Source organism: Dermacentor andersoni, chromosome 8 (assembly GCF_023375885.2).
Source record: "Dermacentor andersoni chromosome 8, qqDerAnde1_hic_scaffold, whole genome shotgun sequence".
In the NCBI taxonomy this organism is placed as follows: Eukaryota; Metazoa; Arthropoda; class Arachnida; order Ixodida; family Ixodidae; genus Dermacentor; species Dermacentor andersoni.
In genome coordinates this window covers 141,399,642-141,423,807 of record NC_092821.1, presented here as the reverse complement: position 1 = coordinate 141,423,807, position 24,166 = coordinate 141,399,642, and the positions used below count along the sequence as shown (strand labels likewise).

Sequence of the window (24,166 nt, the reverse complement as noted above, 5' to 3'; positions counted from 1 at the left end):
TTATAATAATAAGCCTGGCGTTGCCGATTTACAGATACCCCTTTCTTCTATTTGCGCATGCACAGCCAGCGGCAGGCGGTATCGGCAGCTGTAACGGTAGAACGCTAACGTTACATACCGTAACAGCGAAAGCGCAAGCCTCAACTGATAGCGAATGGGCACAAGAGGGTATGCGCCTTCTTTACAGTAGCTGGGATCGTAAAGTGCAACCGTACAATGCGTACTGCGCGCGTTTCTTTCGAGCGACCAATTGGTCACTTAATTGGTCAAAAGCTAGCGGGTTCGAGTTTAAATTTTAATCGACACCTTGTCCTGTGTGCTGCATATCACGTTGTCTCGGTCTGCACTATTTCTCTACTGATAGTTGTCACTCACATCGAGGACAACCGGAGGCGATGTTACTCTTCGCCTATCATTGCGAGAGCTCCATTCAGTCGCAACTGCCACACGCACAATCCACCCCCTTACTGCGTCTAAAGCTCGCATATATCTTTCTGTCGGTGTACATATACTCGTATACATGCATGGTATAAGCACAAAATCTGCGCCGACCAATCTCGGAGGCTATAATTTGAAGAAATGATGACGTCGAGATCGCTTCTAAGTCGCCTTATAGTACTGTGATAAGAGTATGTAGCCATCAGTCTTCGTTCCTGAGATAACTTCTCTCGTATGTCCCCGTAGCTCTAAGCAAACATCCGCTACATCACCTCTCACCCGTATTCTTAGAACGACTCGCAGCTCGAAGCGGCAACTACATGAAGCGTACTTCACGCGCATCTCACGCGCTGTTTCCACGCGTCTGCATTGCGACTCGCGCTATCGCCCACGTGCGAGACGAAATGCGTGCGTTGCTGCTGCCACTTAATCAGCAGCTGCATGAAATGCATTTATACTGCTGTTTCGCCTTGTTCATGGCGTGCCGTGATACGCGCACGGCGAAACTGCGCGTGAGATACGCCCGAACTACGCTCCATGTGGTTGTCGCTTCGTAAGCCCGGCGCGTCAACCCTGTAATACTTCACGAAGCCTCTTTCCTTGGCGCACATGAAAATCACTGAGGCTGCGTATGCGCATGCGCGTCGACAAGGCATCAATCATCAAGTCAACGTCCTTGTACGTACGTGAGGCTTAGGACGAGTTCATACCAATATCATTACTCACATCTTTTAACGCGGCTAGAGCGCCTAGTTCTGTCCAGGCAGCCCCATTCATTCTCAGAACATTGTCATTAAGGCTGCACTTAGGACATCATCTTCGCACCATGTAAAACACGTGCATCGCACCCCGCACGAGCGCCCCCTTTGGACTGAGCACCGTAAAAAATAGTGTGCTTCCCGATTTCTTCACTCTCTTTCGTGACTTTATAACTAGGCATGCGTTGCATAGCTTAAGTCGGAAGCTGTACGCCTGAGATCGTATTCGCCTTGGGCAAGTCGTCTCTAGCTAGTCGTTCTTGCTTTTAGCACGCTTTGGCATTGTGGTTCTAGCTTTCTAGTATGTGCAAGACGTCTTTAATCTTTGAGCCCGGACGCGCGCTGAGTATCTCGTCTCCGTGTCATGGTAGCCGCAACTTGTAGCAACGCGCCTAGCTATGAATGCACATTAAAGGGACACTAAATAGCAACATCAGTTTACAGTGACAACGCATCCTCTAAAGACTCTGTTTTCGTTAATTTAACGGTAAGAGGTTCGCACTAAAAGAAAAAAAAGATTATGTTAAATTTCGCGCCGAAATATCAGCGTCGTATACGTCAGTGTGACGTCACAGACTTGAAAGTATTTTCTCGTATTTGGGCCTTTCTGTGGCGCAGTAAACGTTATCGAAACTTGCTAAGTTCAGTCTTCGGCTTCTTTGGGATACAATGCAGCATGTTTTATTCTTCACGCAGTTAACTAGCCCCAAGCAGTCGCCATCAAAATCCGTGACGTCCGGGCGAACTAGTGCGGGAAATTCACGGCGGCGGCGCCAGCTGTGTTTTGTCCTTGCGTCTTGTCTGGCTTTCGCGAGCCTCTCCCACAGTAAGAGTGACTGTTTTGGTTTTGTATCACGTAATTTACTAGTACTGCTTAACTTATATTTTTCATCTTTTAGGTTCCTCAAGACGCACTAGCACATGACATTTTCTTTTATCTCAGAGTACCAGATGGCTGGCTCTTACCGGCAACGCTAGCTCACAGTTCTATAAAATCAAGAACACCGTAAAATAGGGGCAGTAACATTATCAGAGCCATGAAAGAGATTCCAGTGATGCATAATACTAAGACATTTGGTCGAGAATATTTGGTCATGTTAAACATGGGGAGGGGGGGGGTGGAATTGCACTGCATCACATAAAATCTATGAAATAATTTTGTATGTTTTTTTCGCGCTAGATGCTTTTGAAAGCTCCACTTTCAAATGTTTGACGTCACACCTGGAATTATCAACGCTACGGTTTCGCGCGGAATTCAGCCAAATTCGTTTACCCTCTTTGATTAGTGATTTCACTATCTAAAGCATAATCCACCAATCTGACATGAGTCCTTTTAGTGTCCCCTTAAAGGCTCTCATTAAGAATATCGCGACTATATAATAGTCGTGCATAATAAAGCTTACGCCGTCTTCTGAAACGGCAACTTTCGGGAATGTTGCTCTTGGTGTATGACGATCAGCTACAAACCATTGAAAACGGACGTGGTGTACTAACTGCCCAGCCATCGGGTTTTAGGCTTGTGAACAGGCCTCTTTGTAATCACTCAAGGAAATTCACAACGCAAAGACAAACTGAGGACCAGACGGCTACGCTTTTTATCTGACGCATTTTCTCTCCCTCTTTTTCTTTTTGTCGTATTAAGACAGCTTGAAGAGGAAGAAGCGCCTACGAAAAAGTCTATTTGCCATCTGGCTTTTCTTTTTTCTTTTTATTTCTGCATGTTTATATGATTTCTCTTACTTCGCCAAGGCCGATTTTCTCTCTTCTTCCGCATCGCATCGACCGTATCGCATCGCATCGTATCGCATCGTGCATCGATGCGACGAGCAGCAGAAACACCAGTGCCATCAATACTCAAACACTTCCCTCCACTACGTCAAACCACAGCGTTCACTGTTACGTCACGTTAATTAACATTGCCGAATGTTGTCGTCCGAGAACACGACTTTGCACTGGCCCGAATCAGCTATATATATATATATATATATATATATATATATATATATATATATATATTATAGCACCCTAACGCCTGAGGTGTGCGATTTATCTCTCACAATTAGAGATGGTGGCTATAGAGAGCAATGTCGTTAGTTCAAAGCATGCCTCCAGTTGTACATGTTAAGGACGCACACAAGGCGTTCATATTATGACCCTTATGGGACACCTGCTTCGGTGACTGCAGAGTGCGGCAAATACTCGTATATCTTCTAACTTCGGCTTCTGCGCAGAACCCGCCGGCTTTTTGCACATCACACGCACTTAAAACAACAGCGCACAATTTCTATTCAAAACGTCATCGTCGTCATCCCCGCTGAACCCTTCTATTTTTGAAATCACAGCCATTACGCTCGCCCCGTTTAAAAACAAACAAAAAAGAAGCAGTCTCGAGCTGAGATCATTGTCGCCACGCGGCGCATCCCTTGTAAACAGCAATCGCCGCTGTTAATCTCTACGCGGCCCTTATATAGACACCCGGCGGCTACATCTAGTGGACAATCAGTCGCGAGGTCACCGGTTAATCTTGCGGAGTGCATTGGTCCTGCAGAACTTCTTCAGTCTTGGAAAGAATGCCCGCCACTGCAGAGCCACGTCAGTCCAGTAGAACGCCGGCCCCGGACGGGAGGGAGCCACAATCCTGACCAGGATAGCGAACTCGTGGTTGAAGTCAGCATCGGTCCTGGAAAGGACAATGGCTCCGTCCTGGACAAGACCAGCCCCGCGGAGGACCGGTTCGAGACAAGAAAGCTTGTCATGGGCCAGCAGGAGTCCCAGAGACGACTGGCTCCGTACAGACCTCGTCCAGACCTGAACAGCATGTACCCCTGGCAACAAGAAGCTATAGTCGCCGACATAGGCCGGTCCACGAGCCATATAGAAGAGACGACAGCTCCTCGTGCAGGCGTGGGTCCGGGACACGACCAGGCGTGGAAGAAATCGGTCCCGAGCGAAGCCATGATCCTGTTGAGGGAACCGCAGCAGCCGTTGGCGTTACGAGACCAGTTCCGGAGGAATGGTCCGCCGGACGTCGCGCCTGTTCACACGATGGTTCGTCGGGTGTCACCGTCACCACCGCATCTCCGGCGACCACCGCTAGTCGTGGTGATCGTGCGCAGCGGCGGCCTGGGCGGCCTGCGTGGCCTGGGCGACCTGGGCGGCCCGGAAGAGGTACCGGTACACGGCGTGGTAGTGCACCAGCGTGGCCGCGTTGACGAACAGGTGCCAGATGGCGTGCGCGAACGGTACGCGGCCGTCCGACTTGAAGAACACCACTCCCACGAAGTAGAGCAGGCCGCCGAACAGCAGCTCCTTGAGGCCCGTCAGAGGCCGCTGCGAGCGAAGCACGGGCAGTTGGGGAATTGGGGAAGGGGCGACGGGGGTCGACAAGGTGCTCGGAGTTGAAATAAGGAGCAGCTGGCACACATTCTACAAGTTGTAGAAGCTCTGCCACGCGTGCTTCTGGCGTATAAAATAATCGCGCTTGATGTGAAAGACTTGTGAGGGCTCTGAAACAGTTACATCTTAATTGCACGCTAAAAGTGACCTCAAATTCTGGACCTGCGAAATCCAAACTGTCGTGACGTCGTGACACGGGGCGAAATTCGCCGACGCTGCGTAGCAATACAGTTAGGTTATGATTTTGGTTGCGTTCGCGTTAGGTACAGCCGCCGTCTGAGGAATGGAGCGAGTCCGTGCACGTACCGTGACGTGATGACGCCTACACCTGCTGGGAAAAGACAAACTGGTTCGTAGAAGTAAGTGTTATGGTAAATTATTTACTTTGATCTAGTCCCTGCCAGTATTTTTTCTAAGGCTTAGAAGGCTTGTACCTTCATTTAAATGAAATTACAAGTTCGAAATGTCATTTCAGTACTCCTTTAATAAGACAACGTTGAGAAATCCGCGGGAGTTGAAGGGAATTACCGTTAGCTGCGGTTACATGCCGGCTCGAGTTGGCGTGTCGGGTCGCAATCCGGTTGACGATCGTTTTCGATCAACGCGAGCAGGTCGGACTGAGGGCGCGTCGGGAGTTGTGCGGGCGACAAATTGTACAATTCTGTGACAATGATAAGCTGGATTGCTTAAAGGAACGGGCGTTATTTGCACAAGAAATTTGAGTGTAATGGTAATGAATCAACAAAGTGTCTAATAACCTATGACACTGTTCACTTCGAGGCAAATGTATAAACTGTGTAACTGAAGCCGAGCGGCAGTGAAGCATTCATTTAGCAGAGACCCTGCATGGTGCCGCTTTCCTCAAACTATGTGGCGAGATGCTATCATGTACCAGGTAACACTTATCAGCAGTGTGGAAAAATGTAATTCTTATAAGTGGTAATTGAAGCGTCAGTGCATCCCGCTGTAGCTTGACATCACGTGGTCAGAATACCAAGCCCTCCGTCACAGCCTCTCTCATATATCTGGTGACTTTGAAGCCCGCCCGACAGATTTATCAAACATTTAATTTATCCATTCATTCATAGTATCCCACTCCATCGACAATCCATCCATCCACCTACCCACCCACCCGTCCCCCTACCGACTCATCCATCTAATCTCATCATTCCATCAATCCATCCATTCATCTAACTACTCACCTACCGACACATCAATCTATCCATTCATTCATCCCCTTACCCACCCATCCACCCACTCATCCATCCATCCATCCATCCATCCATCCATCCATCCATCCATCCATCCATCCATCCATCCATCCATCCATCCATCCATCCATCCATCCGTCCATCCGTCCGTCCGTCCGTCCGTCCGTCCACTCACCCATGCATCCATTCATTCATCCATCTCACACCCATCCACCCATTAACACACGATTCATCAATACATCCGTCAGTCGGTCAACCAAAATCAGACAATTGTTCACCCGTTTACAGATATGTACGTGTGATAAATGCTCTCAATGGGGTCGAAAGAGAACCATGCCCTAATATCGAGCGAGCCCTTACCATCGAAAATGTGGCGGAAGCGGGAAACAAGGCTGAGCCTATGTAGATGAGCACCTCGAGAGTTTTGTACCTGTAGTGGGAAGAGAAAGAAAGAGGGTCGTTCCGAAGGTGGACCATTTCTGTCTCGACCAAAGTTTGATTTCCCACATTGTGCGCCACCTTCAGTGTGCTGAAATTTCTCACATTGTAATGAAGCCTCGCGCAAGTTATACACAATGTATATGTAGTGCCCATATAAGTGCTCAATGTATCTCACACATTATCTATTATAAACAAATAAAACTTCTTAAACACAGTCTGAAATAGTCATTCAGGACCATATTTGAAATTCCGTCATATGCTAACTTCTTATGTGTAATATTATATGCTAGAAAAATAAAAATGCGCACAAATACGATAATTATTTTAAAATAACAATTAATTATTTTTTCCTCCTTTACGGCCTATGCGATGCTGCACCAATCAAGTTTCACCGCATCCTTTGTGTGCCTGCAGTGAAGCTAGCTTTCAGTAATTCAGGTGAGATTCGAAGTAAGGGAAAACGGAAGATCTCTTGTCAACGGAAACTTGTCAACAACCCGAGTATATACTAAAATGTGTTCTGCATATACTATATATACTAAATTGTTTTTTTTACTGTTCCCCTTATTTTATGCGGTGCATTTACTTTCTTTAGAATCTTGCTCCTACTCTAACGTTGCCTCGATGGAGGACCCACTTTTTGGCACGGCGTATGGACCAGCAATTCGGTATAGAAATATCCAGAATGGAAACCAAAAATAAGTATATAAAGATATAGAAGACAAATAAATAAAAATATCAGGAACATAAGTGTGAGCCAGTCTGTAAATAATATTGCCCTAATGTTACCCAACGCAAAATTTAGCCGCAATTTACGTGCTGAGTACTTACAGTTGGCTGTAGGCAAAGAAAAAAAAGACGCAATTGAATTCAGCATGTCGATAACGTGGCGCCTATTCTAACGAAAAGCCGACGCGCTAAAAGGACTGCTTGGCAATGTGTCGACAATAGCCTTTTTGACTGACCGAGCAGGAGAAGACAGAACATGAACGAAATCACGCAATACAAGTGCCGCAGCTAACGCTTTGTTACGAAACTAAGCTACAACTCGCTGTAAACGACTGCGTCATTTAAACGATACAACATGGCGACGGGAAGGTGGAGCTTAGCTTGAAGTTATCAACAGTGAGCGAACAAGGAATGCCGCAAATGTTGACGAAGACCAGTCATTTTGTCGAAACGCGCGTTAGCTGCTGGTTAACGCTTCCCTGGTTCGCTCGCCAACGTGTTACTTAAAAGTGGCACCTCTTAGGCCTACGAAAAGAGAACGCAATAGGACGTATACTAAGATAAGCAGTCATAAGATGTTAACTGGTCCACATGAGAAGCCTACGGAGAACCAGAAGTAGTGTGAGCAAAAATTTACTGGCCAGTTTGAATCAAAGCTACAGATTATTTGAACGTTTTTATGTAGAGTACCCATAGACTGTAACAAGTTTCGTGCAGGGTAGAACGACAGCAAAAAGGAAAAAGAAACACGGGAGTTGCACGAGGCTTACCTCTCGTGAAATATGTTCTGGTAGGTGATGCCTAGAACGCAGAGGAACCAAACAACGTACAGCTGCTTCTGGCCCCACGAGCTGTACTCGCGTAGCAGCAGCCTGCGACACAGCGGGATATACACCGTTACGAAGGGGGGATTCATACAGCCTGCAAACTGCTGATAGGCATCTCACCGACGTATCCGCCTGTAGGTAAACAATCAGCTGTCTACTGGATATATCGTTCTAAAATTAAATTCATGCAGTCTGTAAACTGCTTATAGGCATCCCACGGACGTACCCGCCAACAGACAATCAAACGGCATCCGCATTTGTGTCCGTCCCAAATAAATTTTGTTTGGATGTTCGTAGTCGAATTGTCAGTGCCCTCAGTTAGCGTCATGCTTTGCTTTCTCTACTTCGCTGTATCGACGGTGAGTGCAGTGAACGGACGGATCTCGGAGCCAGAGCAATGGTGCACTCACCAGGGCGTGTAGGCCGACGCGATGAAGATGTAGATGGCAGCACGGTCGCACCGGTGTAAGATCATTTTGAGAGTTCTGCGGGAAAGTGCGAGGACCAAATTAGGAGAAAAAATGCGTGCCGTGCTCGGTTGAGCCAAAACGATGGCTCAGAAAAAAAAATGAAAGAAGAATCCAACTATCGTGATCCCCGTTGCGTTGTATTTAATTACCACACACAACAAGTTGGAGAGATAAACACAAGGGAGATGCGGTGGCGCTGCCGTCGCACTCAATGGGGACAAAAAAAATATTTTCACAAATGTTACAGGCCTTGATTTCCGCTGCAGGCAAGACAAGCAGACGTGGTAATGTTAACAAGAATTACTTTGCGTAATAAATGTGTGTCATGTGGGCGCCCGTAAAGGAGCCCCAAGTGATAGAAATTAATTCGGGGCCCCCCGCTACAGCGTTTTTAAAGGTAATGTTGCTTTCATCTATCTATCTATCTATCTGTCTGTCTGTCTGTCTGTCTGTCTGTCTGTCTGTCTGTCTGTCTGTCTGTCTGTCTGTCTGTCTGTCTGTCTGTCTGTCTGTCTGTCTATAGATCTATCTATCTATCTATCTATCTATCTATCTATCTATCTATCTATCTATCTATCTATCTATCTATCTATCTATCTATCTATCTATCTATCTATCTATCTATCTATCTATCTATCTATCTATCTATCTATCTATCTATCTATCTATCTATCTATCTATCTATCTATCTATCTATCTATCTATCTATCTATCTATCTATCTATCTATCTATCTATCTATCTATCTATCTATCTATCTATCTATCTATCTATCTATCTATCTATCTATCTATCTATCTATCTATCTATCTATCTATCTATCTATCTATCTATCTATCTATCTATCTATCTATCTATCTATCTATCTATCTATCTATCTATCTATCTATCTATCTATCTATCTATCTATCTATCTATCTATCTATCTATCTATCTATCTATCTATCTATCTATCTATCTATCTATCTATCTATCTATCTATCTATCTATCTATCTATCTATCTATCTATCTATCTATCTATCTATCTATCTATCTATCTATCTATCTATCTATCTATCTATCTATCTATCTATCTATCTATCTATCTATCTATCTATCTATCTATCTATCTATCTATCTATCTATCTATCTATCTATCTATCTATCTATCTATCTATCTATCTATCTATCTATCTATCTATCTATCTATCTATCTATCTATCTATCTATCTATCTATCTATCTATCTATCTATCTATCTATCTATCTATCTATCTATCTATCTATCTATCTATCTATCTATCTATCTATCTATCTATCTATCTATCTATCTATCTATCTATCTATCTATCTATCTATCTATCTATCTATCTATCTATCTATCTATCTATCTATCTATCTATCTATCTATCTATCTATCTATCTATCTATCTATCTATCTATCTATCTATCTATCTATCTATCTATCTATCTATCTATCTATCTATCTATCTATCTATCTATCTATCTATCTATCTATCTATCTATCTATCTATCTATCTATCTATCTATCTATCTATCTATCTATCTATCTATCTATCTATCTATCTATCTATCTATCTATCTATCTATCTATCTATCTATCTATCTATCTATCTATCTATCTATCTATCTATCTATCTATCTATCTATCTATCTATCTATCTATCTATCTATCTATCTATCATATGCCTAGCATTCCGCTTAGTGATGCTTGGCGGCAAGCCTGTGCGGCGCACCCTCACCTGAGCTTTCCGAGGAAGTGTATGGAATGAAAGAGCGACGAGGTGACGAACAGCAAGACCAGGGCGATTCCGTACACCACGGCAGCCGTCAGGTGTGCCGGGGTGTGGGCGCGCTGGAGCAGGAACTTGAGAGCAAAGAAGCTTGGCAGGATGCTCAGCTGCGCGCCGAAAAAGTGCACAACGGGGACGGTGAGACATATAGCAGCGTAAGGCGGGCGTTCACATCGGCGACTGGCAAAGGTCGAGGACAGACCAAAAGTCGGTCGCAAAATAGTCGATCGAATTTGGCAGAAGAAGCAACCAGTTTCGCGAGGAGATTCACTGAGTGATTCGTCGTCGCCGCGACCTGAGTCGCAAAGCTGCTGGGCCAATCAGCGGCGCAGAAGCGGGCCGTTGGAATACGGTGATGGCTATTTTGAATCGTCATGATTGGTGCGAGCAGACGTGAACGACAGCAGCCGCGAGACAGTTCGGTGGGGCGACGCGCAGCTCGAGCTCGCCGTGAACCGCTCGCCAGTCGAGGACCTCTGTCAGTTGCCGCGGTGCGAATGCTTTTCCCAAAATTCCCAAAGTTGTTTCTCCTCAAAATTCACTACGCTACAAGAGGCACTGCTGTTGCTGCGATCGGTGGCCCGGCATCCTCAACAGTGAACAACTTTAAAGAGTCTTGTCCGCAAACGTACGGCATTTCACGGAATATCGAATTTTTGGAGACCTGCAAGGCAGTGTAACAACGCTGGAAGCGATATCTTGTGGGCTTTTGTCAGATCACAACGCGTTGCATGCGTTTCTTGTTACAGTGGTGTTGTCGTCGGAGAACAAAAGAACTGCGCGTCCCTGCCGACGCTTTACACTAGCAGCTAAGCACGATGGTTGCCCATTAGCTCTCTGCACTTAAGCTCTGCGCCACGAGATGGCGCCACCAACGCGGCTGTTCACGCCTACGTCTACGCCTACGCGTTGCTCTCGAAAAACAAAAGCATTATAAGATACTGCTAACAGAGTTGCTGTCGTGTGTTCTGGTATTCCGTAAACGATAATGGGAAACGAAGAAGCCTCACCTTTATACCCGCGTCGCTTCGGAGGAGTACAGTGATGTACACGGCGTAAATACTTCCTTTTATCTATACTCTACCTTATCTCTCTCTCTCTCCTCTCCCCACTACACACACAACGTGCACAAGAAAAACTAAAACGAAACCTTGGCTACTGATCAAATATGCAACAAGCAGTTGTACTCCCGCTTCCAAGGAGTTAGTGTCAACGTGTTCCTTTGTTCTTAAGATTGTGTTGATCCCCGATCGCGGTGCACTTTAGAAGCGTGATCCCTTTCATACAGCCGCCGCCGCACTGACCGCGTGCGTGATGATGTTGGCCACGTGCTCCACCTCCGTTGGCACGTACGGCTCGTTCCCAGTCGGCCGAGGGTTCATCAGCCTGCAAGAGAAAACGAGGCTTCGGTGACTGCCGGCCCGTTATCCTTGCAACGGTGCAGAATGGGTGCTCCCTGATGCAACGACAGCAGAAAGTTCCTACAAAAATCACCAGGGAGAATTCTGGCGCTGATGTCTGCGGGAGCTGCTATATATATAGTCCGCCAGCGTGTGAATGACGGTTAATTATAGCACGTGGATTTGCCTAACCTTCATCCTTATGATTTTTTTTTTCAAACGGACTTGTGACTTTTTTCAAACTGCGATCATTTTAACACGGAATGTTGCGTCACAGGTGCCACAGTCTGCTATGCGCATATGTGCGTGTGCGTGGACAGACTTATTTAGTGCTTCTCGCCGTGTCTGGAAAACAATCGCCGCTCGGAATTTCGAACGATATAAAGCGCAATAAGAAACGCTACAGGAATGCCCGAAGCGATATGCACAAAGATCAGCGCGAAACGCGCATTATTTACCGTCATTTGATCACCTGGTAGCCCAACAGCCGCAGCGCCAAAGTTCCCTCTAGCGGTTCCTTTTGTAGAAACACTGTGAACCACAGCAGACAGCCCGCTGGGCAGAGCGCCGCCGCTTATATAAGCAAACGTGAAAGCGGTATACCGGTAGGCGACAACTAAGTGAAACCGCTGCTACTAAAAGGTTACAGAACTTCAAGGAAAAACCACACTTGTCGCTTCCGGAAGGAAAGCTATATACCTGAATCCTCGAGCGCTCTTGTGGTTTGCATCTAATCGCGGTTTCCGCACCGTCAGGCACATCGGTCTTTCGCGCGTCGCTAAGCGTTCGCTCGCCGCCATGCAGTCTACCGCACTGGACGGAAGGAGCGCAGCCAAACCTAAAGGCGGCGAAGAAACAAGTGCGGCGGAAGGGGCGAAGAGCCGAGCCAAGCCACATCCTTTCTTGCCGTATGGTCAGACGATCCACGCCGCAGAAACGCCCGAAAGGAATGATGATGCTAAACAAAAAGCAAGAAGTACCGCATCGCGGGGAATATCGCGCCATCGCTGCCGTCTATATCCGTGACTATATACGCGGGCTTCCCTTCCCATGGCGCGCGATCACGGTGGCGTGCGCCGGCAGCGGCACCTAGCGGATTTGGTGTCGGGTTGTCGATCAGCGCCGCGGCGTTGTCGATCGCTTCGGGTGTCGCGTACGCTTACGTAACGCTACACGCGTAGCGCGTCGTACCGACATTTGTAGGCCAGTGGAGCGGAGCGGTGTCGTCTCTCTGTCGTGGGTGCTTGCGTACACTGCCTCCCGCCGAAGAAAAAAAAAAGAAAGACGGGCGCTTGCTTTTGTTTCCCTCCCCTCCTCCGCCTAATTTCTCTAGTCCTTCCTACATCCGCACATCGAACGATACGCCACAGTATCGGAATTCGCACGTGTGACGGCAGGAGTGAATGGAGGATGAAAGAAGGCGGATGAGTACTCTCTATCAGGTGGCGTGAGCGACGATGTTCAGCTGGAGCTTCTGCAGCGTGGAGGGAGGGACAAAACACATTAGGAGCGAGCGGTCACGAGGCAGTTTACAAGCAGAGTCACATAAAAAGCATAAAGGAAAGGCTCATGGGAAATAGGCCATCAACGCGTAATAGACAAGCTGAAATTTCCAGCCGCTGAGCGCGTGGACAGTATGGCGAAGAGTAGAGCGGGTAGGGAGAACCGACCGCGATGACGATATCACTAAAAAACTACCGTGAAACAAGCAATGCCTCGGTAGATCCGGCAACAATGGAGGGTCTTGCTTCCCAATAGCCAACGCATAGATGGGCCCCGAAGGAAGGAAGTGGTGTTGTCAGTGGAGGTGGGCTCGCCGATTAGGCTAGGTGCCTGACGCCATAGCTCCCTCCTGTAGACGTCTACAGACGCAGTGGAGCAAGAAAGATGGCGGGTCTCGCAAAGCGCGCGTAGTTCATAACTTTGGTCTTGCTGGGCACCCGAGCTTGTTCGGAGGTCTGTGATGGAGGCTAGTGCTGTCAGGACAATGGCAGCTGCTCTGAGGTCACGGACGATGCAGTGACATCTTAAGTTACGTTGTGCTGTGACTTGCGTTTTTAGTCTTCGGAGAGGGTTGTTGCAGAAAGTGTGCAGGCAGTAAGTCAAATAAATGTGTAAAAAATTGTTCGAAAACGCGTGCATAATTATCAATTGCACCACAACAGAAGCTCCAACTTAAGCCAACTAACATAAATCAAGCAGATAACTAGCCATTACTGAAGTCGTTAAAATTTTGTTGCGTTTCGACTGTCCTCTTGAAGTCGAGGTATTAACGGACTGTCTGTCTGTCTGGTACGTAGGGAGGAATCGTGATACAAGGTAAAAAAAGAGCACCATGGTCATGGAGACCATGGAGAAGCACGTGGTCTACTGTCTTTGTTTCTTCGGTTGACTTTCTTATCAGATGCAACCGCGGGTATCGTTCATGATGTGGCAAGGGAGCCAAACCCTAAGTCTCCAAGATGTCTAGACTATCTGCCGGTTTCAAAGAACGTTTATACAGAAGACTTACCATAGACTGTTCTGAGACTAAGATTATCTACCAAGGCTCGCTATAGACTATATAAGTAAACCTTTGAGGGGAAAGTGGCTTAGAGCTCACAGATGTAGTGTCCCTGTATAGCATACACAGGAACGCTACACAAATGTACCCAAATGTAAAGCCCCTTAAACTTCGTAAAGTAGCGACACTCTCCTCCTCCGCCTTCACTCCTCCTCGTTTCTCCTCTCTTTCACGCTCCCTCCTCGACCGTGGCACCGCCTACACTGCTCGAGCGTAGCACCGGCGCCAACATGCGCTCCTCGCCACTCCGTAGACGCTTCTCGAGCAAAAATGGCGCTGATGCACGGCGCTATGGCCTACGTGATGCTATTAGGCCAATAATGACGCGGCGTCGGCCTCGGCCAGAGCGCGCGAGGAGGAGGCGGCATTTTTCAAAGCGCGGCACTACTTAACAAGGTTTAAGGGGCTTTACCCAAATGCAGCAGTGAGCGCCACCTGCCGGTCTCACCTTGAGAAGAAGCGGTACCGTGCCATGGCGCCGTTCACTCCTGCGGTCGCCATCTGTGGTGCACGTCATCTGCGAATACAGGATAACACAGTCACGTGGGCAATGCATATTTCAAGCTGCAACGCTGATGTTCACGCGCACGCGGCAATGCCCGGGTGTCATACGAAAGCGTTCGCCGATATCTGTCCTGCCTGCTGCCTGCCTGCTTTTACTTACCTGTCCTGCCCTGCTTTGCCTGTACAAATGCAATGGTTAAGTAGTGGGCCAAGACTTGCAAATATCTAGGCATGGGATCGGGAAGTCAGCTGACGCAAAAGAGATCGATGGGAGATTCCTTCGTCCTCGCAGTGGACACGAATGATGATGATGATTACGACGACGTAGAAGGTAGACGAAACATCTGTCTGCTGCCTTCCTTCCTCTTTTTTTTTGGCCACGCAAGTCTTGTTTTACTTTTTTTCACGACCCAAATATCGCACTGCCAAACTCATGCTGCTATACAGGAATTGAAAGCTGCCTACCTTTCACGCGGGAGCGCCCTAAGCGCCGCCGTAATCCGCTTTGTACTCTGGAGCACGAGCGCCTGTTGAAAAACACTAGAAGACGTAGAGGAATCCAAGCCTTCTGCGCCTGCTTGCAACAGTTCACAAAGCACGTGCCCTAACCCCCCGAGCGTAAACCGTGGAAAGATGGAAAGAAATGCTACATGTACTTTCCGGCTTAAGCCAGGTTGAACGCGCCGTGTGTTGCTGTCGCACTGCGTGAAGGGTTCAAATTTCGACGACCAGTCTAAATATTCCAAGACGCTGGCTCAGAGCCATTTATAATGACGAGCGCGTCAACGGTGTCTAAAGCTGTCTCACATTCCCCTCTTTTTCATCTTTTTTTTTTGTCCGAGTGAAACTGCATTGTCAGCTCGAATGACGCCGCTGCCTGAAGTAGGATGCCATATATAGCTTGTCGGGAAAGTATATAGTTCATGATTATATTGCGCTTAGCGTTACACTGACGAACATAAGGGACAAGACGCGGACGCACGTAGCGCATATATAGTATATAGTATATAGTATAGTATATAAGTATATATGGTATAAGCGCACAGTATAACACACAAGGTCGCCTCCTCCGATGTGCCAGTATAGCCTTCTCTCTTTCCGTGGTTCGCAGGTTGCGTCCCCGCTTTGACGCCTCGCGAATCGCAACGATTAGAGAAATAAATAAAGCGACTATAACACCGCTTCTATAGAAAAGCAATATTTCTACTCCTAGCTTGCCTTTCGCTCAAGAAAAAAAGATAATAAAGGAACTTCGCTAAGAACGAAGCCTTCGGTGCAGCGTCCCGGATATGAAATCAGCTTCCGGTTCGTCCGAGTGAAAGCCGCTCCTCGACCTTCCTCTGACGCAAACGTGTCGGCAGAGTTCGCGCAAACACCGTCGCGATACGCAACCCGGACGAAAAGTGCACGTCCGGACTCGGCACACGCGTACTTTCCGCGCTGCGCCGACTGTGTTCGTTATTTGTGCGCCGTCTGTAATAAAATGTATTGTCTTGCGCTGACGGTCACGCCGCTTCGTCCAAAGCACGAGGTTATCTCACGGGAAGCACAACGTGGTGCCATCGCCTGTGCCAAGTTCTCGAAAAAAAAAGCATTCATTCATTCATTCATTCATTCATTCATTCATTCATTCATTGCTGGTCGGTCGATCGATTGACTGACTGAATGGAGCGATCAACCGAACGGCTGATTGTTTATTTGGTCGGTTGAGTGATTGGTCAATATATTGACTGGCTTATTGGTTGGTCGATTCTTTAATTTATCGATAGATTGTCTGAATGAATGATACATTGATTGAGTGTTTGGTTGGTTCAGTGATTGATCGAAAGACTGAGGACTGGCTGGCTGACTGGCTGAGCGAATTAGTTGACTGACCGATTGGTAGGTCAGTTGGTTAATTTATTGATATATTGTCTGACTGACCGATTGAGTGTTTCATCGGTCGCTTGATCGGTCTATAGATAGCTAACTGACTTACTAGTTGATTGATTGATTGATTGATTGATTGATTGATTGATTGATTGATTGATTGATTGATTGATTGATTGATTGATTGATTGATTGATTGATTGATTGATTGATTCTCGGGCTATGGTGTTGGGCTGCTGAGCACGAGGTCGCGGGATCGAATCCCGGCCACGGCGGCCGCATTTCGGTGGGGGCGAAATGTGGAAACACCCGTGTACTTAGATTTAGGTGCACGTTATCTCCACTACGGCGTGCCTCATTGTCAGATCGTGGTTTTGGCGCGTAAAACCCCAAAATTTAATTTTAACACCATAAGCCGTAGCGCCACCGCGGTGGGTCTGGGAGGTGTTCCCAGCAGCAGGTAATTCAGTAAACAGTAGTTACTGGATTTAGCTTTAGTAAACAGTAGTTACTGTACAAAGTATTTAATAAGCGACTATGGCATCTTTACTTATACACGCCTTCGCGAATGCGCGCTCTTACGTCATCATCTGACTGGCGTCATAATCATCATCATCATAAAAACTTTACTGTAGAGACTGAGGAGTTTGGAGCACGCAGACTCCCGGGGGTCCCCGCATGACCCCACTGAACTCAAGCGTTACATGCACATACTCCATTTTCTGACTCGCACAATCCTGTCCACCGAGCGATACGGTGGAGAGGATTCACGTGATTTCAGGTGATTTCACGCGCGCTATTGATCTGCACTACGCGTAGCGAATCGTTTCGCTTATAGCGCAACGAATAGGGCAAAAACGACCAATTCGCAAAAGCCATAAAAGCCGTTCGGAGGCAAAAAAAGACGAAGTCTGAGCCAATCCGTGTACAGTCGAACGACATTATAACGAAGTGCTCGGGGCCGCCTCCGATATCATTCGTTATACAGGTCATTTCGTTGTAAAGGCGTAATTGGCCGTACTACCCTTCGTTCCTGGCTGATCGACCGCGTTTCGCAGTTCTCGTAAGCCCACTATTGAACTCACTGCGGTGACTGCGATGGATGCATGGCGTTTCGCAGCTGAACGCGAGGTTGCGAGTTCGATGCCCGCGGCGGTGGCCGCGTTTCGATGGGCCCGAAACGCAAAAAAAGAAAAGCCCGTGTACCGTGCGTGCCTATGGTGGAGGTTATAAAGAATTAACCCCCAGGGGGCCAAAATTAATCCGGAGTACCCCAAACCTACGGCGTCCCTCAATAACCCACTGAGGAGTTCGAAGAAAAAAATTTCCCTCTTTCTTTTGTTGTTGTTATACCACAAGCGCCAGATTTCCTTCAAGTAACTTTTTGTATGGAAACTCTAGGCTTCAAATTGCCGCTTAGGGAGTTTTCGCGAACTGGCAACGTTTAAAAGAGCGCCGCAAACACAGCAGAGCGGTGCCTTTATGAGAACTATATACACTCCAGGACGCCCGTACAGGGTGACCTTATAGACAGGGCGTTCGATTGCCGGTGTTTCTTTCTCGGGCTCGAGTGACGTCACAGAGCATGTATAGGGCTTCGGGCAAACATCGTCGACGACTTCCTCGTTTCCGGCAGCTCACGCAACCGGCGGCTGCAGCACGGGCCCGCGCCGTGCGGCGGAGTATACCCACAGGCTGGAAATCGATAACGCAATAACCCTGGCTAGCCGGTCAACGCAAAACCGCGGGGCGATGTTGCAAATTGGATTGAACGAGCGCTTTACGTCACGCTATAGGTTGCAGAGACCGGTAGCCAGAAGGCCTCGGCTGGTTACCGAGGGGCTTGATCTTGAGCAGCAACCACGACGAGAGAGGTCAAGGTCGAGAGAAACGCAAGATAAATTGGCTGATTCTTTTGTTTGGTTTCTTTCGGTTTTCTTCATTGTCTTTTTTTGTTTCTTATTGAAATATCGAACAGCAGGATTTAGGTTTCCTTATTCGACCTCAAAATTAGCCCACTGGGAAAACGCTGTCAACTTGACTGTGTTGCGCATAAAGGCAGGCAATATCTTCGTTTTGCCATTGAAACTGTTTTTATCTTCCTAATTGAGCACGCATCAGCGTTCACGCGGCAAGACTTATAACCTAACCTAACGGCCCGTAAGCATTGCATAGGTAAGCATGTAATCGCTTCATTACTTTTCTTTTTCTTCTGGGGGGGTAGTGGTGAAGAGGTGCCAGTTGTGTCGTCAAGCTGCAGTACGCTTGGGGATATCTTTCGTTTTTTTGCGCTAGAAAAATCAAGTCTGTGAGCAAAGCGGTTCCAGGTCAGCACTCACTGATTTACCAGAAACACATGCAACTACGTCAATTCCTAACTTACGTAAGCCATATATGTACGTAACTACGTAAGCCAGAGCGGGAAGATCGGATGACGAGGATCAACATAAACTGAACAGGGAATTGCGTGCAGCCTTTTACATTCTTGATTGATTGATTCATTCATTCATTGAAAGCCTGACTGAATAAAGCGATTAAGACTGGCTGCACAAACTTACCAACTAAATAAAACAAGGAAATGATAATACAGAAACTTAAGCAGGCGGAGACACCATAACTATACAAATAACTACACTTTATATAACCATTCATGATATCATTGGAAGGAAATTTACAGCATAGAAAATGGGTTGGAGTGCATGCAGCAGGCACTACCAAATCCTGGCTCGGAGCTTAGCACTGTTGCTGAAAAGAAAAGTGTGCAATCATTGCATTCTACCGGTGCTAACATACGGGGCATAAATTTGGAAGTTAACAAAGGAGCTCGCGAACAAGTTCAGGACCGGGCAGTAGCGACGGGACGAAGAATGTTAGCGGAATAATGTTAGGAAATAAGAAGAGAGCGGCGTGGTTTGGAGAGAAATCGGGGATAGCCGATATTCTAGTTGACATCAAGAGGAAAAAAAATATGGAGCTGGGCAAACCATATAATGCGTATGGCAGATAACCGGTGGACTATTATAGTTACACTATGGGTGCCAAGAGAAGTGAAGCGCAGTCGAAGACGGCAGAAAATTAGGTGGGGTGACGAAATTAGGAAATGTGCCAGCGCAAGTGGGAATCGGCTAGCGCAAGACAGGGGTAATTAGAGATCGCTCGGAGAGACCTTCGCCTTGCAGTGGATATAAAAATAGGCTGCTGGTGCTGCTGCTGATCATGATGGCGACGATTCATTCATTCATTCATTCATTCATTCATTCATTCATTCATTCATTCATTGACATCATTCTGCCCATAGTACATGCTGAAGCATTAACAAGGGGTTGGCACACAAGTCATGCACATAACAAGGTTGCGGGTATGCTGACTGCAGGAACTTAAACTTTTCCGCAATCTCTAAAATTTCAATTCGCGGTGTTGTAAGCAGCGATAACAAGTAATTCACGTCCGATCCCTCGAGTAAATACTATAATTACCACAGGCACCCATATATTAATTAAAGTCGTTTTTCGCAATCTGGTAACGTTAGAGATGGTGAAAAATTCGGCCATCTTGGTACGAGATTTTCGGGGCTTGTAGTGCAGTACGAACGCAACTACAAAAGAAGAAAAATCGAACAGAACACGTGATCTCAAGCGTTGTGTTAGGTTAGCGGCAACCTCGACAAATGGCATCGGAGCGCTGTAGGAGGTTTAGTGGCAGAAAAGTGGGGAGTCCACAAACAATTAACGCAGGCGTACAAAAAACGAAGATCCCAATAAAGGCTCAGAAAGTTTGATGCTGGAAATTTATGGTCTGTCAAAAAATTGGAAACAAATATAACGGATAGACAAGACATTCGGCAAAATAACAAACAGAGCTTGGTGACGCCGCCCACCACCCCATTTCAAAGGGGACGCTCATAGCATCCACCCATCCATCCGTCATCCAACCGTCTCGGCTCCAGGACACTTCGCGGTGCGACTCAACGGTGCGATTTGTCGAGGATGTCATAATATCAGGTTAAGGTCACGTCGCATCAACGCCGTGTTGTGCCTTCGCGGAGATTATCCCCCCGTTTAAGATGCTTTCTTAGTTCGGGAAATAGTTGTCACTGCAAGTTGTCTTGTGCTTCGCGCGAAAAGTGTATGCGCGGAAGTCAACTGCATACCCGAGGCAAAAAGAATGAATAGAGAATCATAAACGTGCGAATGGCACGCTATGTGACGCAAGACAGCATTTTGAAAAATGTAAATGTCATTCAAGAGTCGACAGTACACCGAGGTATATACAAAACAAGCAAATGTAAATTCCGAATTATAAAATAAAATAAAGCCGCTACATGGTGCGATACATAGTTTCGGAAAATATTTCATTTAACAGCGAACGAAATAAACAAACATCTAGATATAAACGTGTAGGCGTGCGCGGGGTGTCTTCTCAATAAGATTCAATGTCACTCATTTAACTATAATTAACTGGCAAGCGTTCACCGAAAAATAGAAAACCTAGAGTTTGTTTGATACAACTTGTATCAGTCGCAGCAAACGTTGCCATGACATGAAGTGGGGAATTCCGATGTCTGTCAATAAAACGCTTTTGTAATTCACTCTCCGTTCGATAAAAAATAAATAACCAATGCGCTAACAACGGTCGCGCACGGAGAGAGTTCGTCGATCACGCGCGTGCATACTTCCTCCGTGCGCGGTTCTGTTAGCGTTATGCTGTTAAGAGATTCATTACGTAACGAAGGCCGCTCGCATTGCGGTGTTGCAACCGGAGTGTCTCACCTGTCGTCCTGCGACGAAGTCAAGTCATTCGGCAGCTTCGCCCTCTTCATCTCGTCGCCGTCGCCGTCAAAGTCAAGACCGGCCGGTCGCCTGTCACGGTTAACCATGAACGCCAGTGTGTGCGCGCAGTTGGCACACGGGTGCGTTGCTCGGGAGACGGGAGACGGGCGTCGTGAGGCCTAGCGACGAGCACGGCTCGCAGCCACTACCGTCGGTGTCTCGTCCGGGTCTCGACGAAAACAAGAGCGGCGCGCAGAGCCGTGTACGTGCGGGCGATGCCGCTCGGGGCTGGCCGGCTGCGGTGGCCGCGTCCGCGAGGGCTCACTTCCGCCGCCGGCGCCGCAGCGCTGCCGCAAAGCCGACTTGCAGGAGGAGGCCGCCCGCGCCGGACGCCATCTTGCCCGACGAGCGCGAACCGCGATAGGAAGAGAGAAAGAGAACAGGAGGAGGAGAATCCCATAAACATAAAGAAAGGAGGACCCAGTGCGGCGCAATCGGTAAAAGAAAAGAAGGCACAGATAGAGTGACGCCATAGTGACGCCATCGATGGAGCAAAAGGAAAGAGAGAGCGTATAGAGTACAAACGACAGGGAGACACTGGAGAGGCTAAATGAGAGGCGCTCGATGCGCGTCGTCTGGACTTCCCCCCGACTCTGGTTGTCGCGAGCAGACGACTGAAACCGGAGCTCCCTCGGTGTAGCGGAAATCGTTCTCTAAGGCCTTGCTTTTCGCCATATCGTGGGCGGTCGAAAGCATTTAGGTACAGGATCGACGATGTAGGGGCCGTCACATTTTGAACGTGCATGCATGCTGGGACGGCTGCACTTGCATTGCACCGCATGCTTACGCTAACGCTAACGTGCTAGTTGTGCGATCTATATAGCCTGCTCCAAAGGAAACGCCGATCATTATGGGGACCCTAAAGCACTTTCTATCGAAGTGGAGAAATGCATTTGAAGTTAAAATAGGCTATTTCAGAAATACTTTGCCGCAAAAGGTACATTAAGGCATTCAGAAAAGGCGGAGTTATCATCAATTAAACACGCCCTTCGCCGTGCTTCCGCTCCTTGTTCAATGCCTTGCGCTGCGTGCGCTGCGGCGGAGCGGGTTGTGCCCACAACGCTCCGCCTACTGAACGTCACCGTGGCGCGCAGTTCAAATTTGATTTGGGGTGTTCACGTAGACGTAACTATTTCCGATTCTGGCGCCTACAACGCGCTTTAGCTAGCGTTAGCCAAACGCATGGAGGAACGAAATAAACCATTTTCCTTCCTCCATGGCGAAACGTAAGCCAAACGCAGTTGTCCTCAGCGAACCGCAGTGCGCTCAGCCAGTGGACTCGTCGCGGCGACCCGCGGCAGCCGCGGTATCTACAATACGTAGCTATAGCCTCCGAGATTTGTGCGCGCCGACTGGTCAGCCAGCGCGCGCAAATCTCCGAGGCCATGACGTAGCCGACCGCAGCTACATGCAACTTTATGCACGACAGGGCTTGAGTGCGTGCTCAGGCTCATGTAGGCTCCAGTCTGACTGTTACGTGGTGCGCACCGGCGTCGTCGTTCACCAGCTTGACCAGCCGATAGTAGCCACATCCAACTTGTGCATTTTGAAGCGCTATTAATAGTCTGCTGAGGCGTCACGGTAGGAGCGGACGGAAGGGAGCGCTTGCTTGCAAGCGTTCGTGTGGTCTGACCTTAAGTTTCGCGTGGTTCGACGCTATAGTTGAGTGCTCAAACCTAGTCGAAGTTAGCGACTCCCGATGGCTATACGACATCGATAAGCAGGTTGGCCAAATTTTAATCCCTATACGCGGGCGGCCGCGGCCAAGCGTGCGCAGAAGACAGTCGACGTCTTCCTGAAGTATGCAATTCTTGTCGAAATTCGAAAGCACATTCTCGCTTACTTCAGCCTGTTTATTGAACTTCGTAAATAAATATACACAGCAACAGTGGGAAGAAACGCACTGATCCAAACATCCTTCTTGATTGATGTCCGGTATTGGCCAATAGCAGCCGCGTATGGGATGTGTTACGAAATAAAGCGCCCAGAAAAGAATGATTGAGGAGCAGGCGTCTGTTGAAAAGAGAGCGTTTGAGAGAAAGGTGACTTAGCGCTCCGTCTGCGAGCCTTTTACGCACCTCGCATGACTGAAAAACTTGGTTGAGATGTTCAAAGCAGCATATGCTATCCGCGGACTGTATTTTTTTTTTTTCACCAAGCTCGAGGGGTGGTTCAGGACCCCTTTAAGGAGAACACAGCTGGAACATTAGTTCGAAGTCAGAAATTTCAAACAAATAAATACATAAGTGGATAATGCGACGCATTACAGAGACATCTACGCACAAGAGACATCGTCGGCCCAGATTTTCGTACCTTACATGAACTCTAACCGATGCGGATCAAGAAAATAAACGCAATCTTGCTGCGAAATTCGAGCGAGAACAAAGCAGCGACCGGTAAGTGCAATGTCTTTTTTTGTTTGTTTGTTGAATTGTCAGAATAAAAAGAAAAACGGAGGGTAACTGGATTATACACTATATGTGACGAAGCTGAGTGCGAGACTCACAATTTTGTTTCTTCGCAGATAGGTACTCGCGGATGCTCCGGGTATACGGCTTGGTCGCGCGAACTTCAGGGTTTTGAGTTCCTCGATCGTCTGCTCACCGCCCACACGGCTTCCGGCGTCAGGCCTAGCGGTTGGGGCGGCGAGCCGCCATGGTGGCTCGGCGGTGGTGAAAGCCGATGCCACACATATGCGGTGGCACGCAGACGGCCCCCCTTCCGTCGTCTTCTTCCTCGGCGCCGAAATGGCCGTACGCGACCGTAATGGCCCCAGATGACTCAACGAGACGGCGAGAAGACGTGCTATAGGGCTTAGAAGGGGCCTCTGAGGTGCGAAGAGTATGCGGCGGAGGACGAACCGAGCACAACGGGCTTCTAGAACCTCGGTTGCATGCACCGGGCTTGCTTGCTTGCGTGCTCGTTCCTTATCTCGTGGC

The 24,166-nt window shown here is 47.7% G+C and overlaps 1 protein-coding gene across 1 annotated transcript; it reads right to left on the bottom strand.

Annotated features, from left to right (window-relative positions):
* Positions 1-3,458: 3,458 nt before the first annotated feature.
* LOC126525860 (monocyte to macrophage differentiation factor 2) lies at positions 3,459-24,166 on the bottom strand. Its single transcript, XM_050173827.3, has 9 exons — positions 23,734-24,166; positions 21,168-21,563; positions 14,474-14,542; positions 11,367-11,448; positions 10,012-10,169; positions 8,211-8,285; positions 7,744-7,845; positions 6,164-6,233; positions 3,459-4,526 (listed from the first exon to the last, which is right to left on the bottom strand). Exons 3-9 carry the CDS (start codon positions 14,524-14,526, stop codon positions 4,290-4,292), a joined length of 777 nt encoding a protein of 258 aa, XP_050029784.2. The 5' UTR covers positions 14,527-14,542; positions 21,168-21,563; positions 23,734-24,166; the 3' UTR covers positions 3,459-4,289.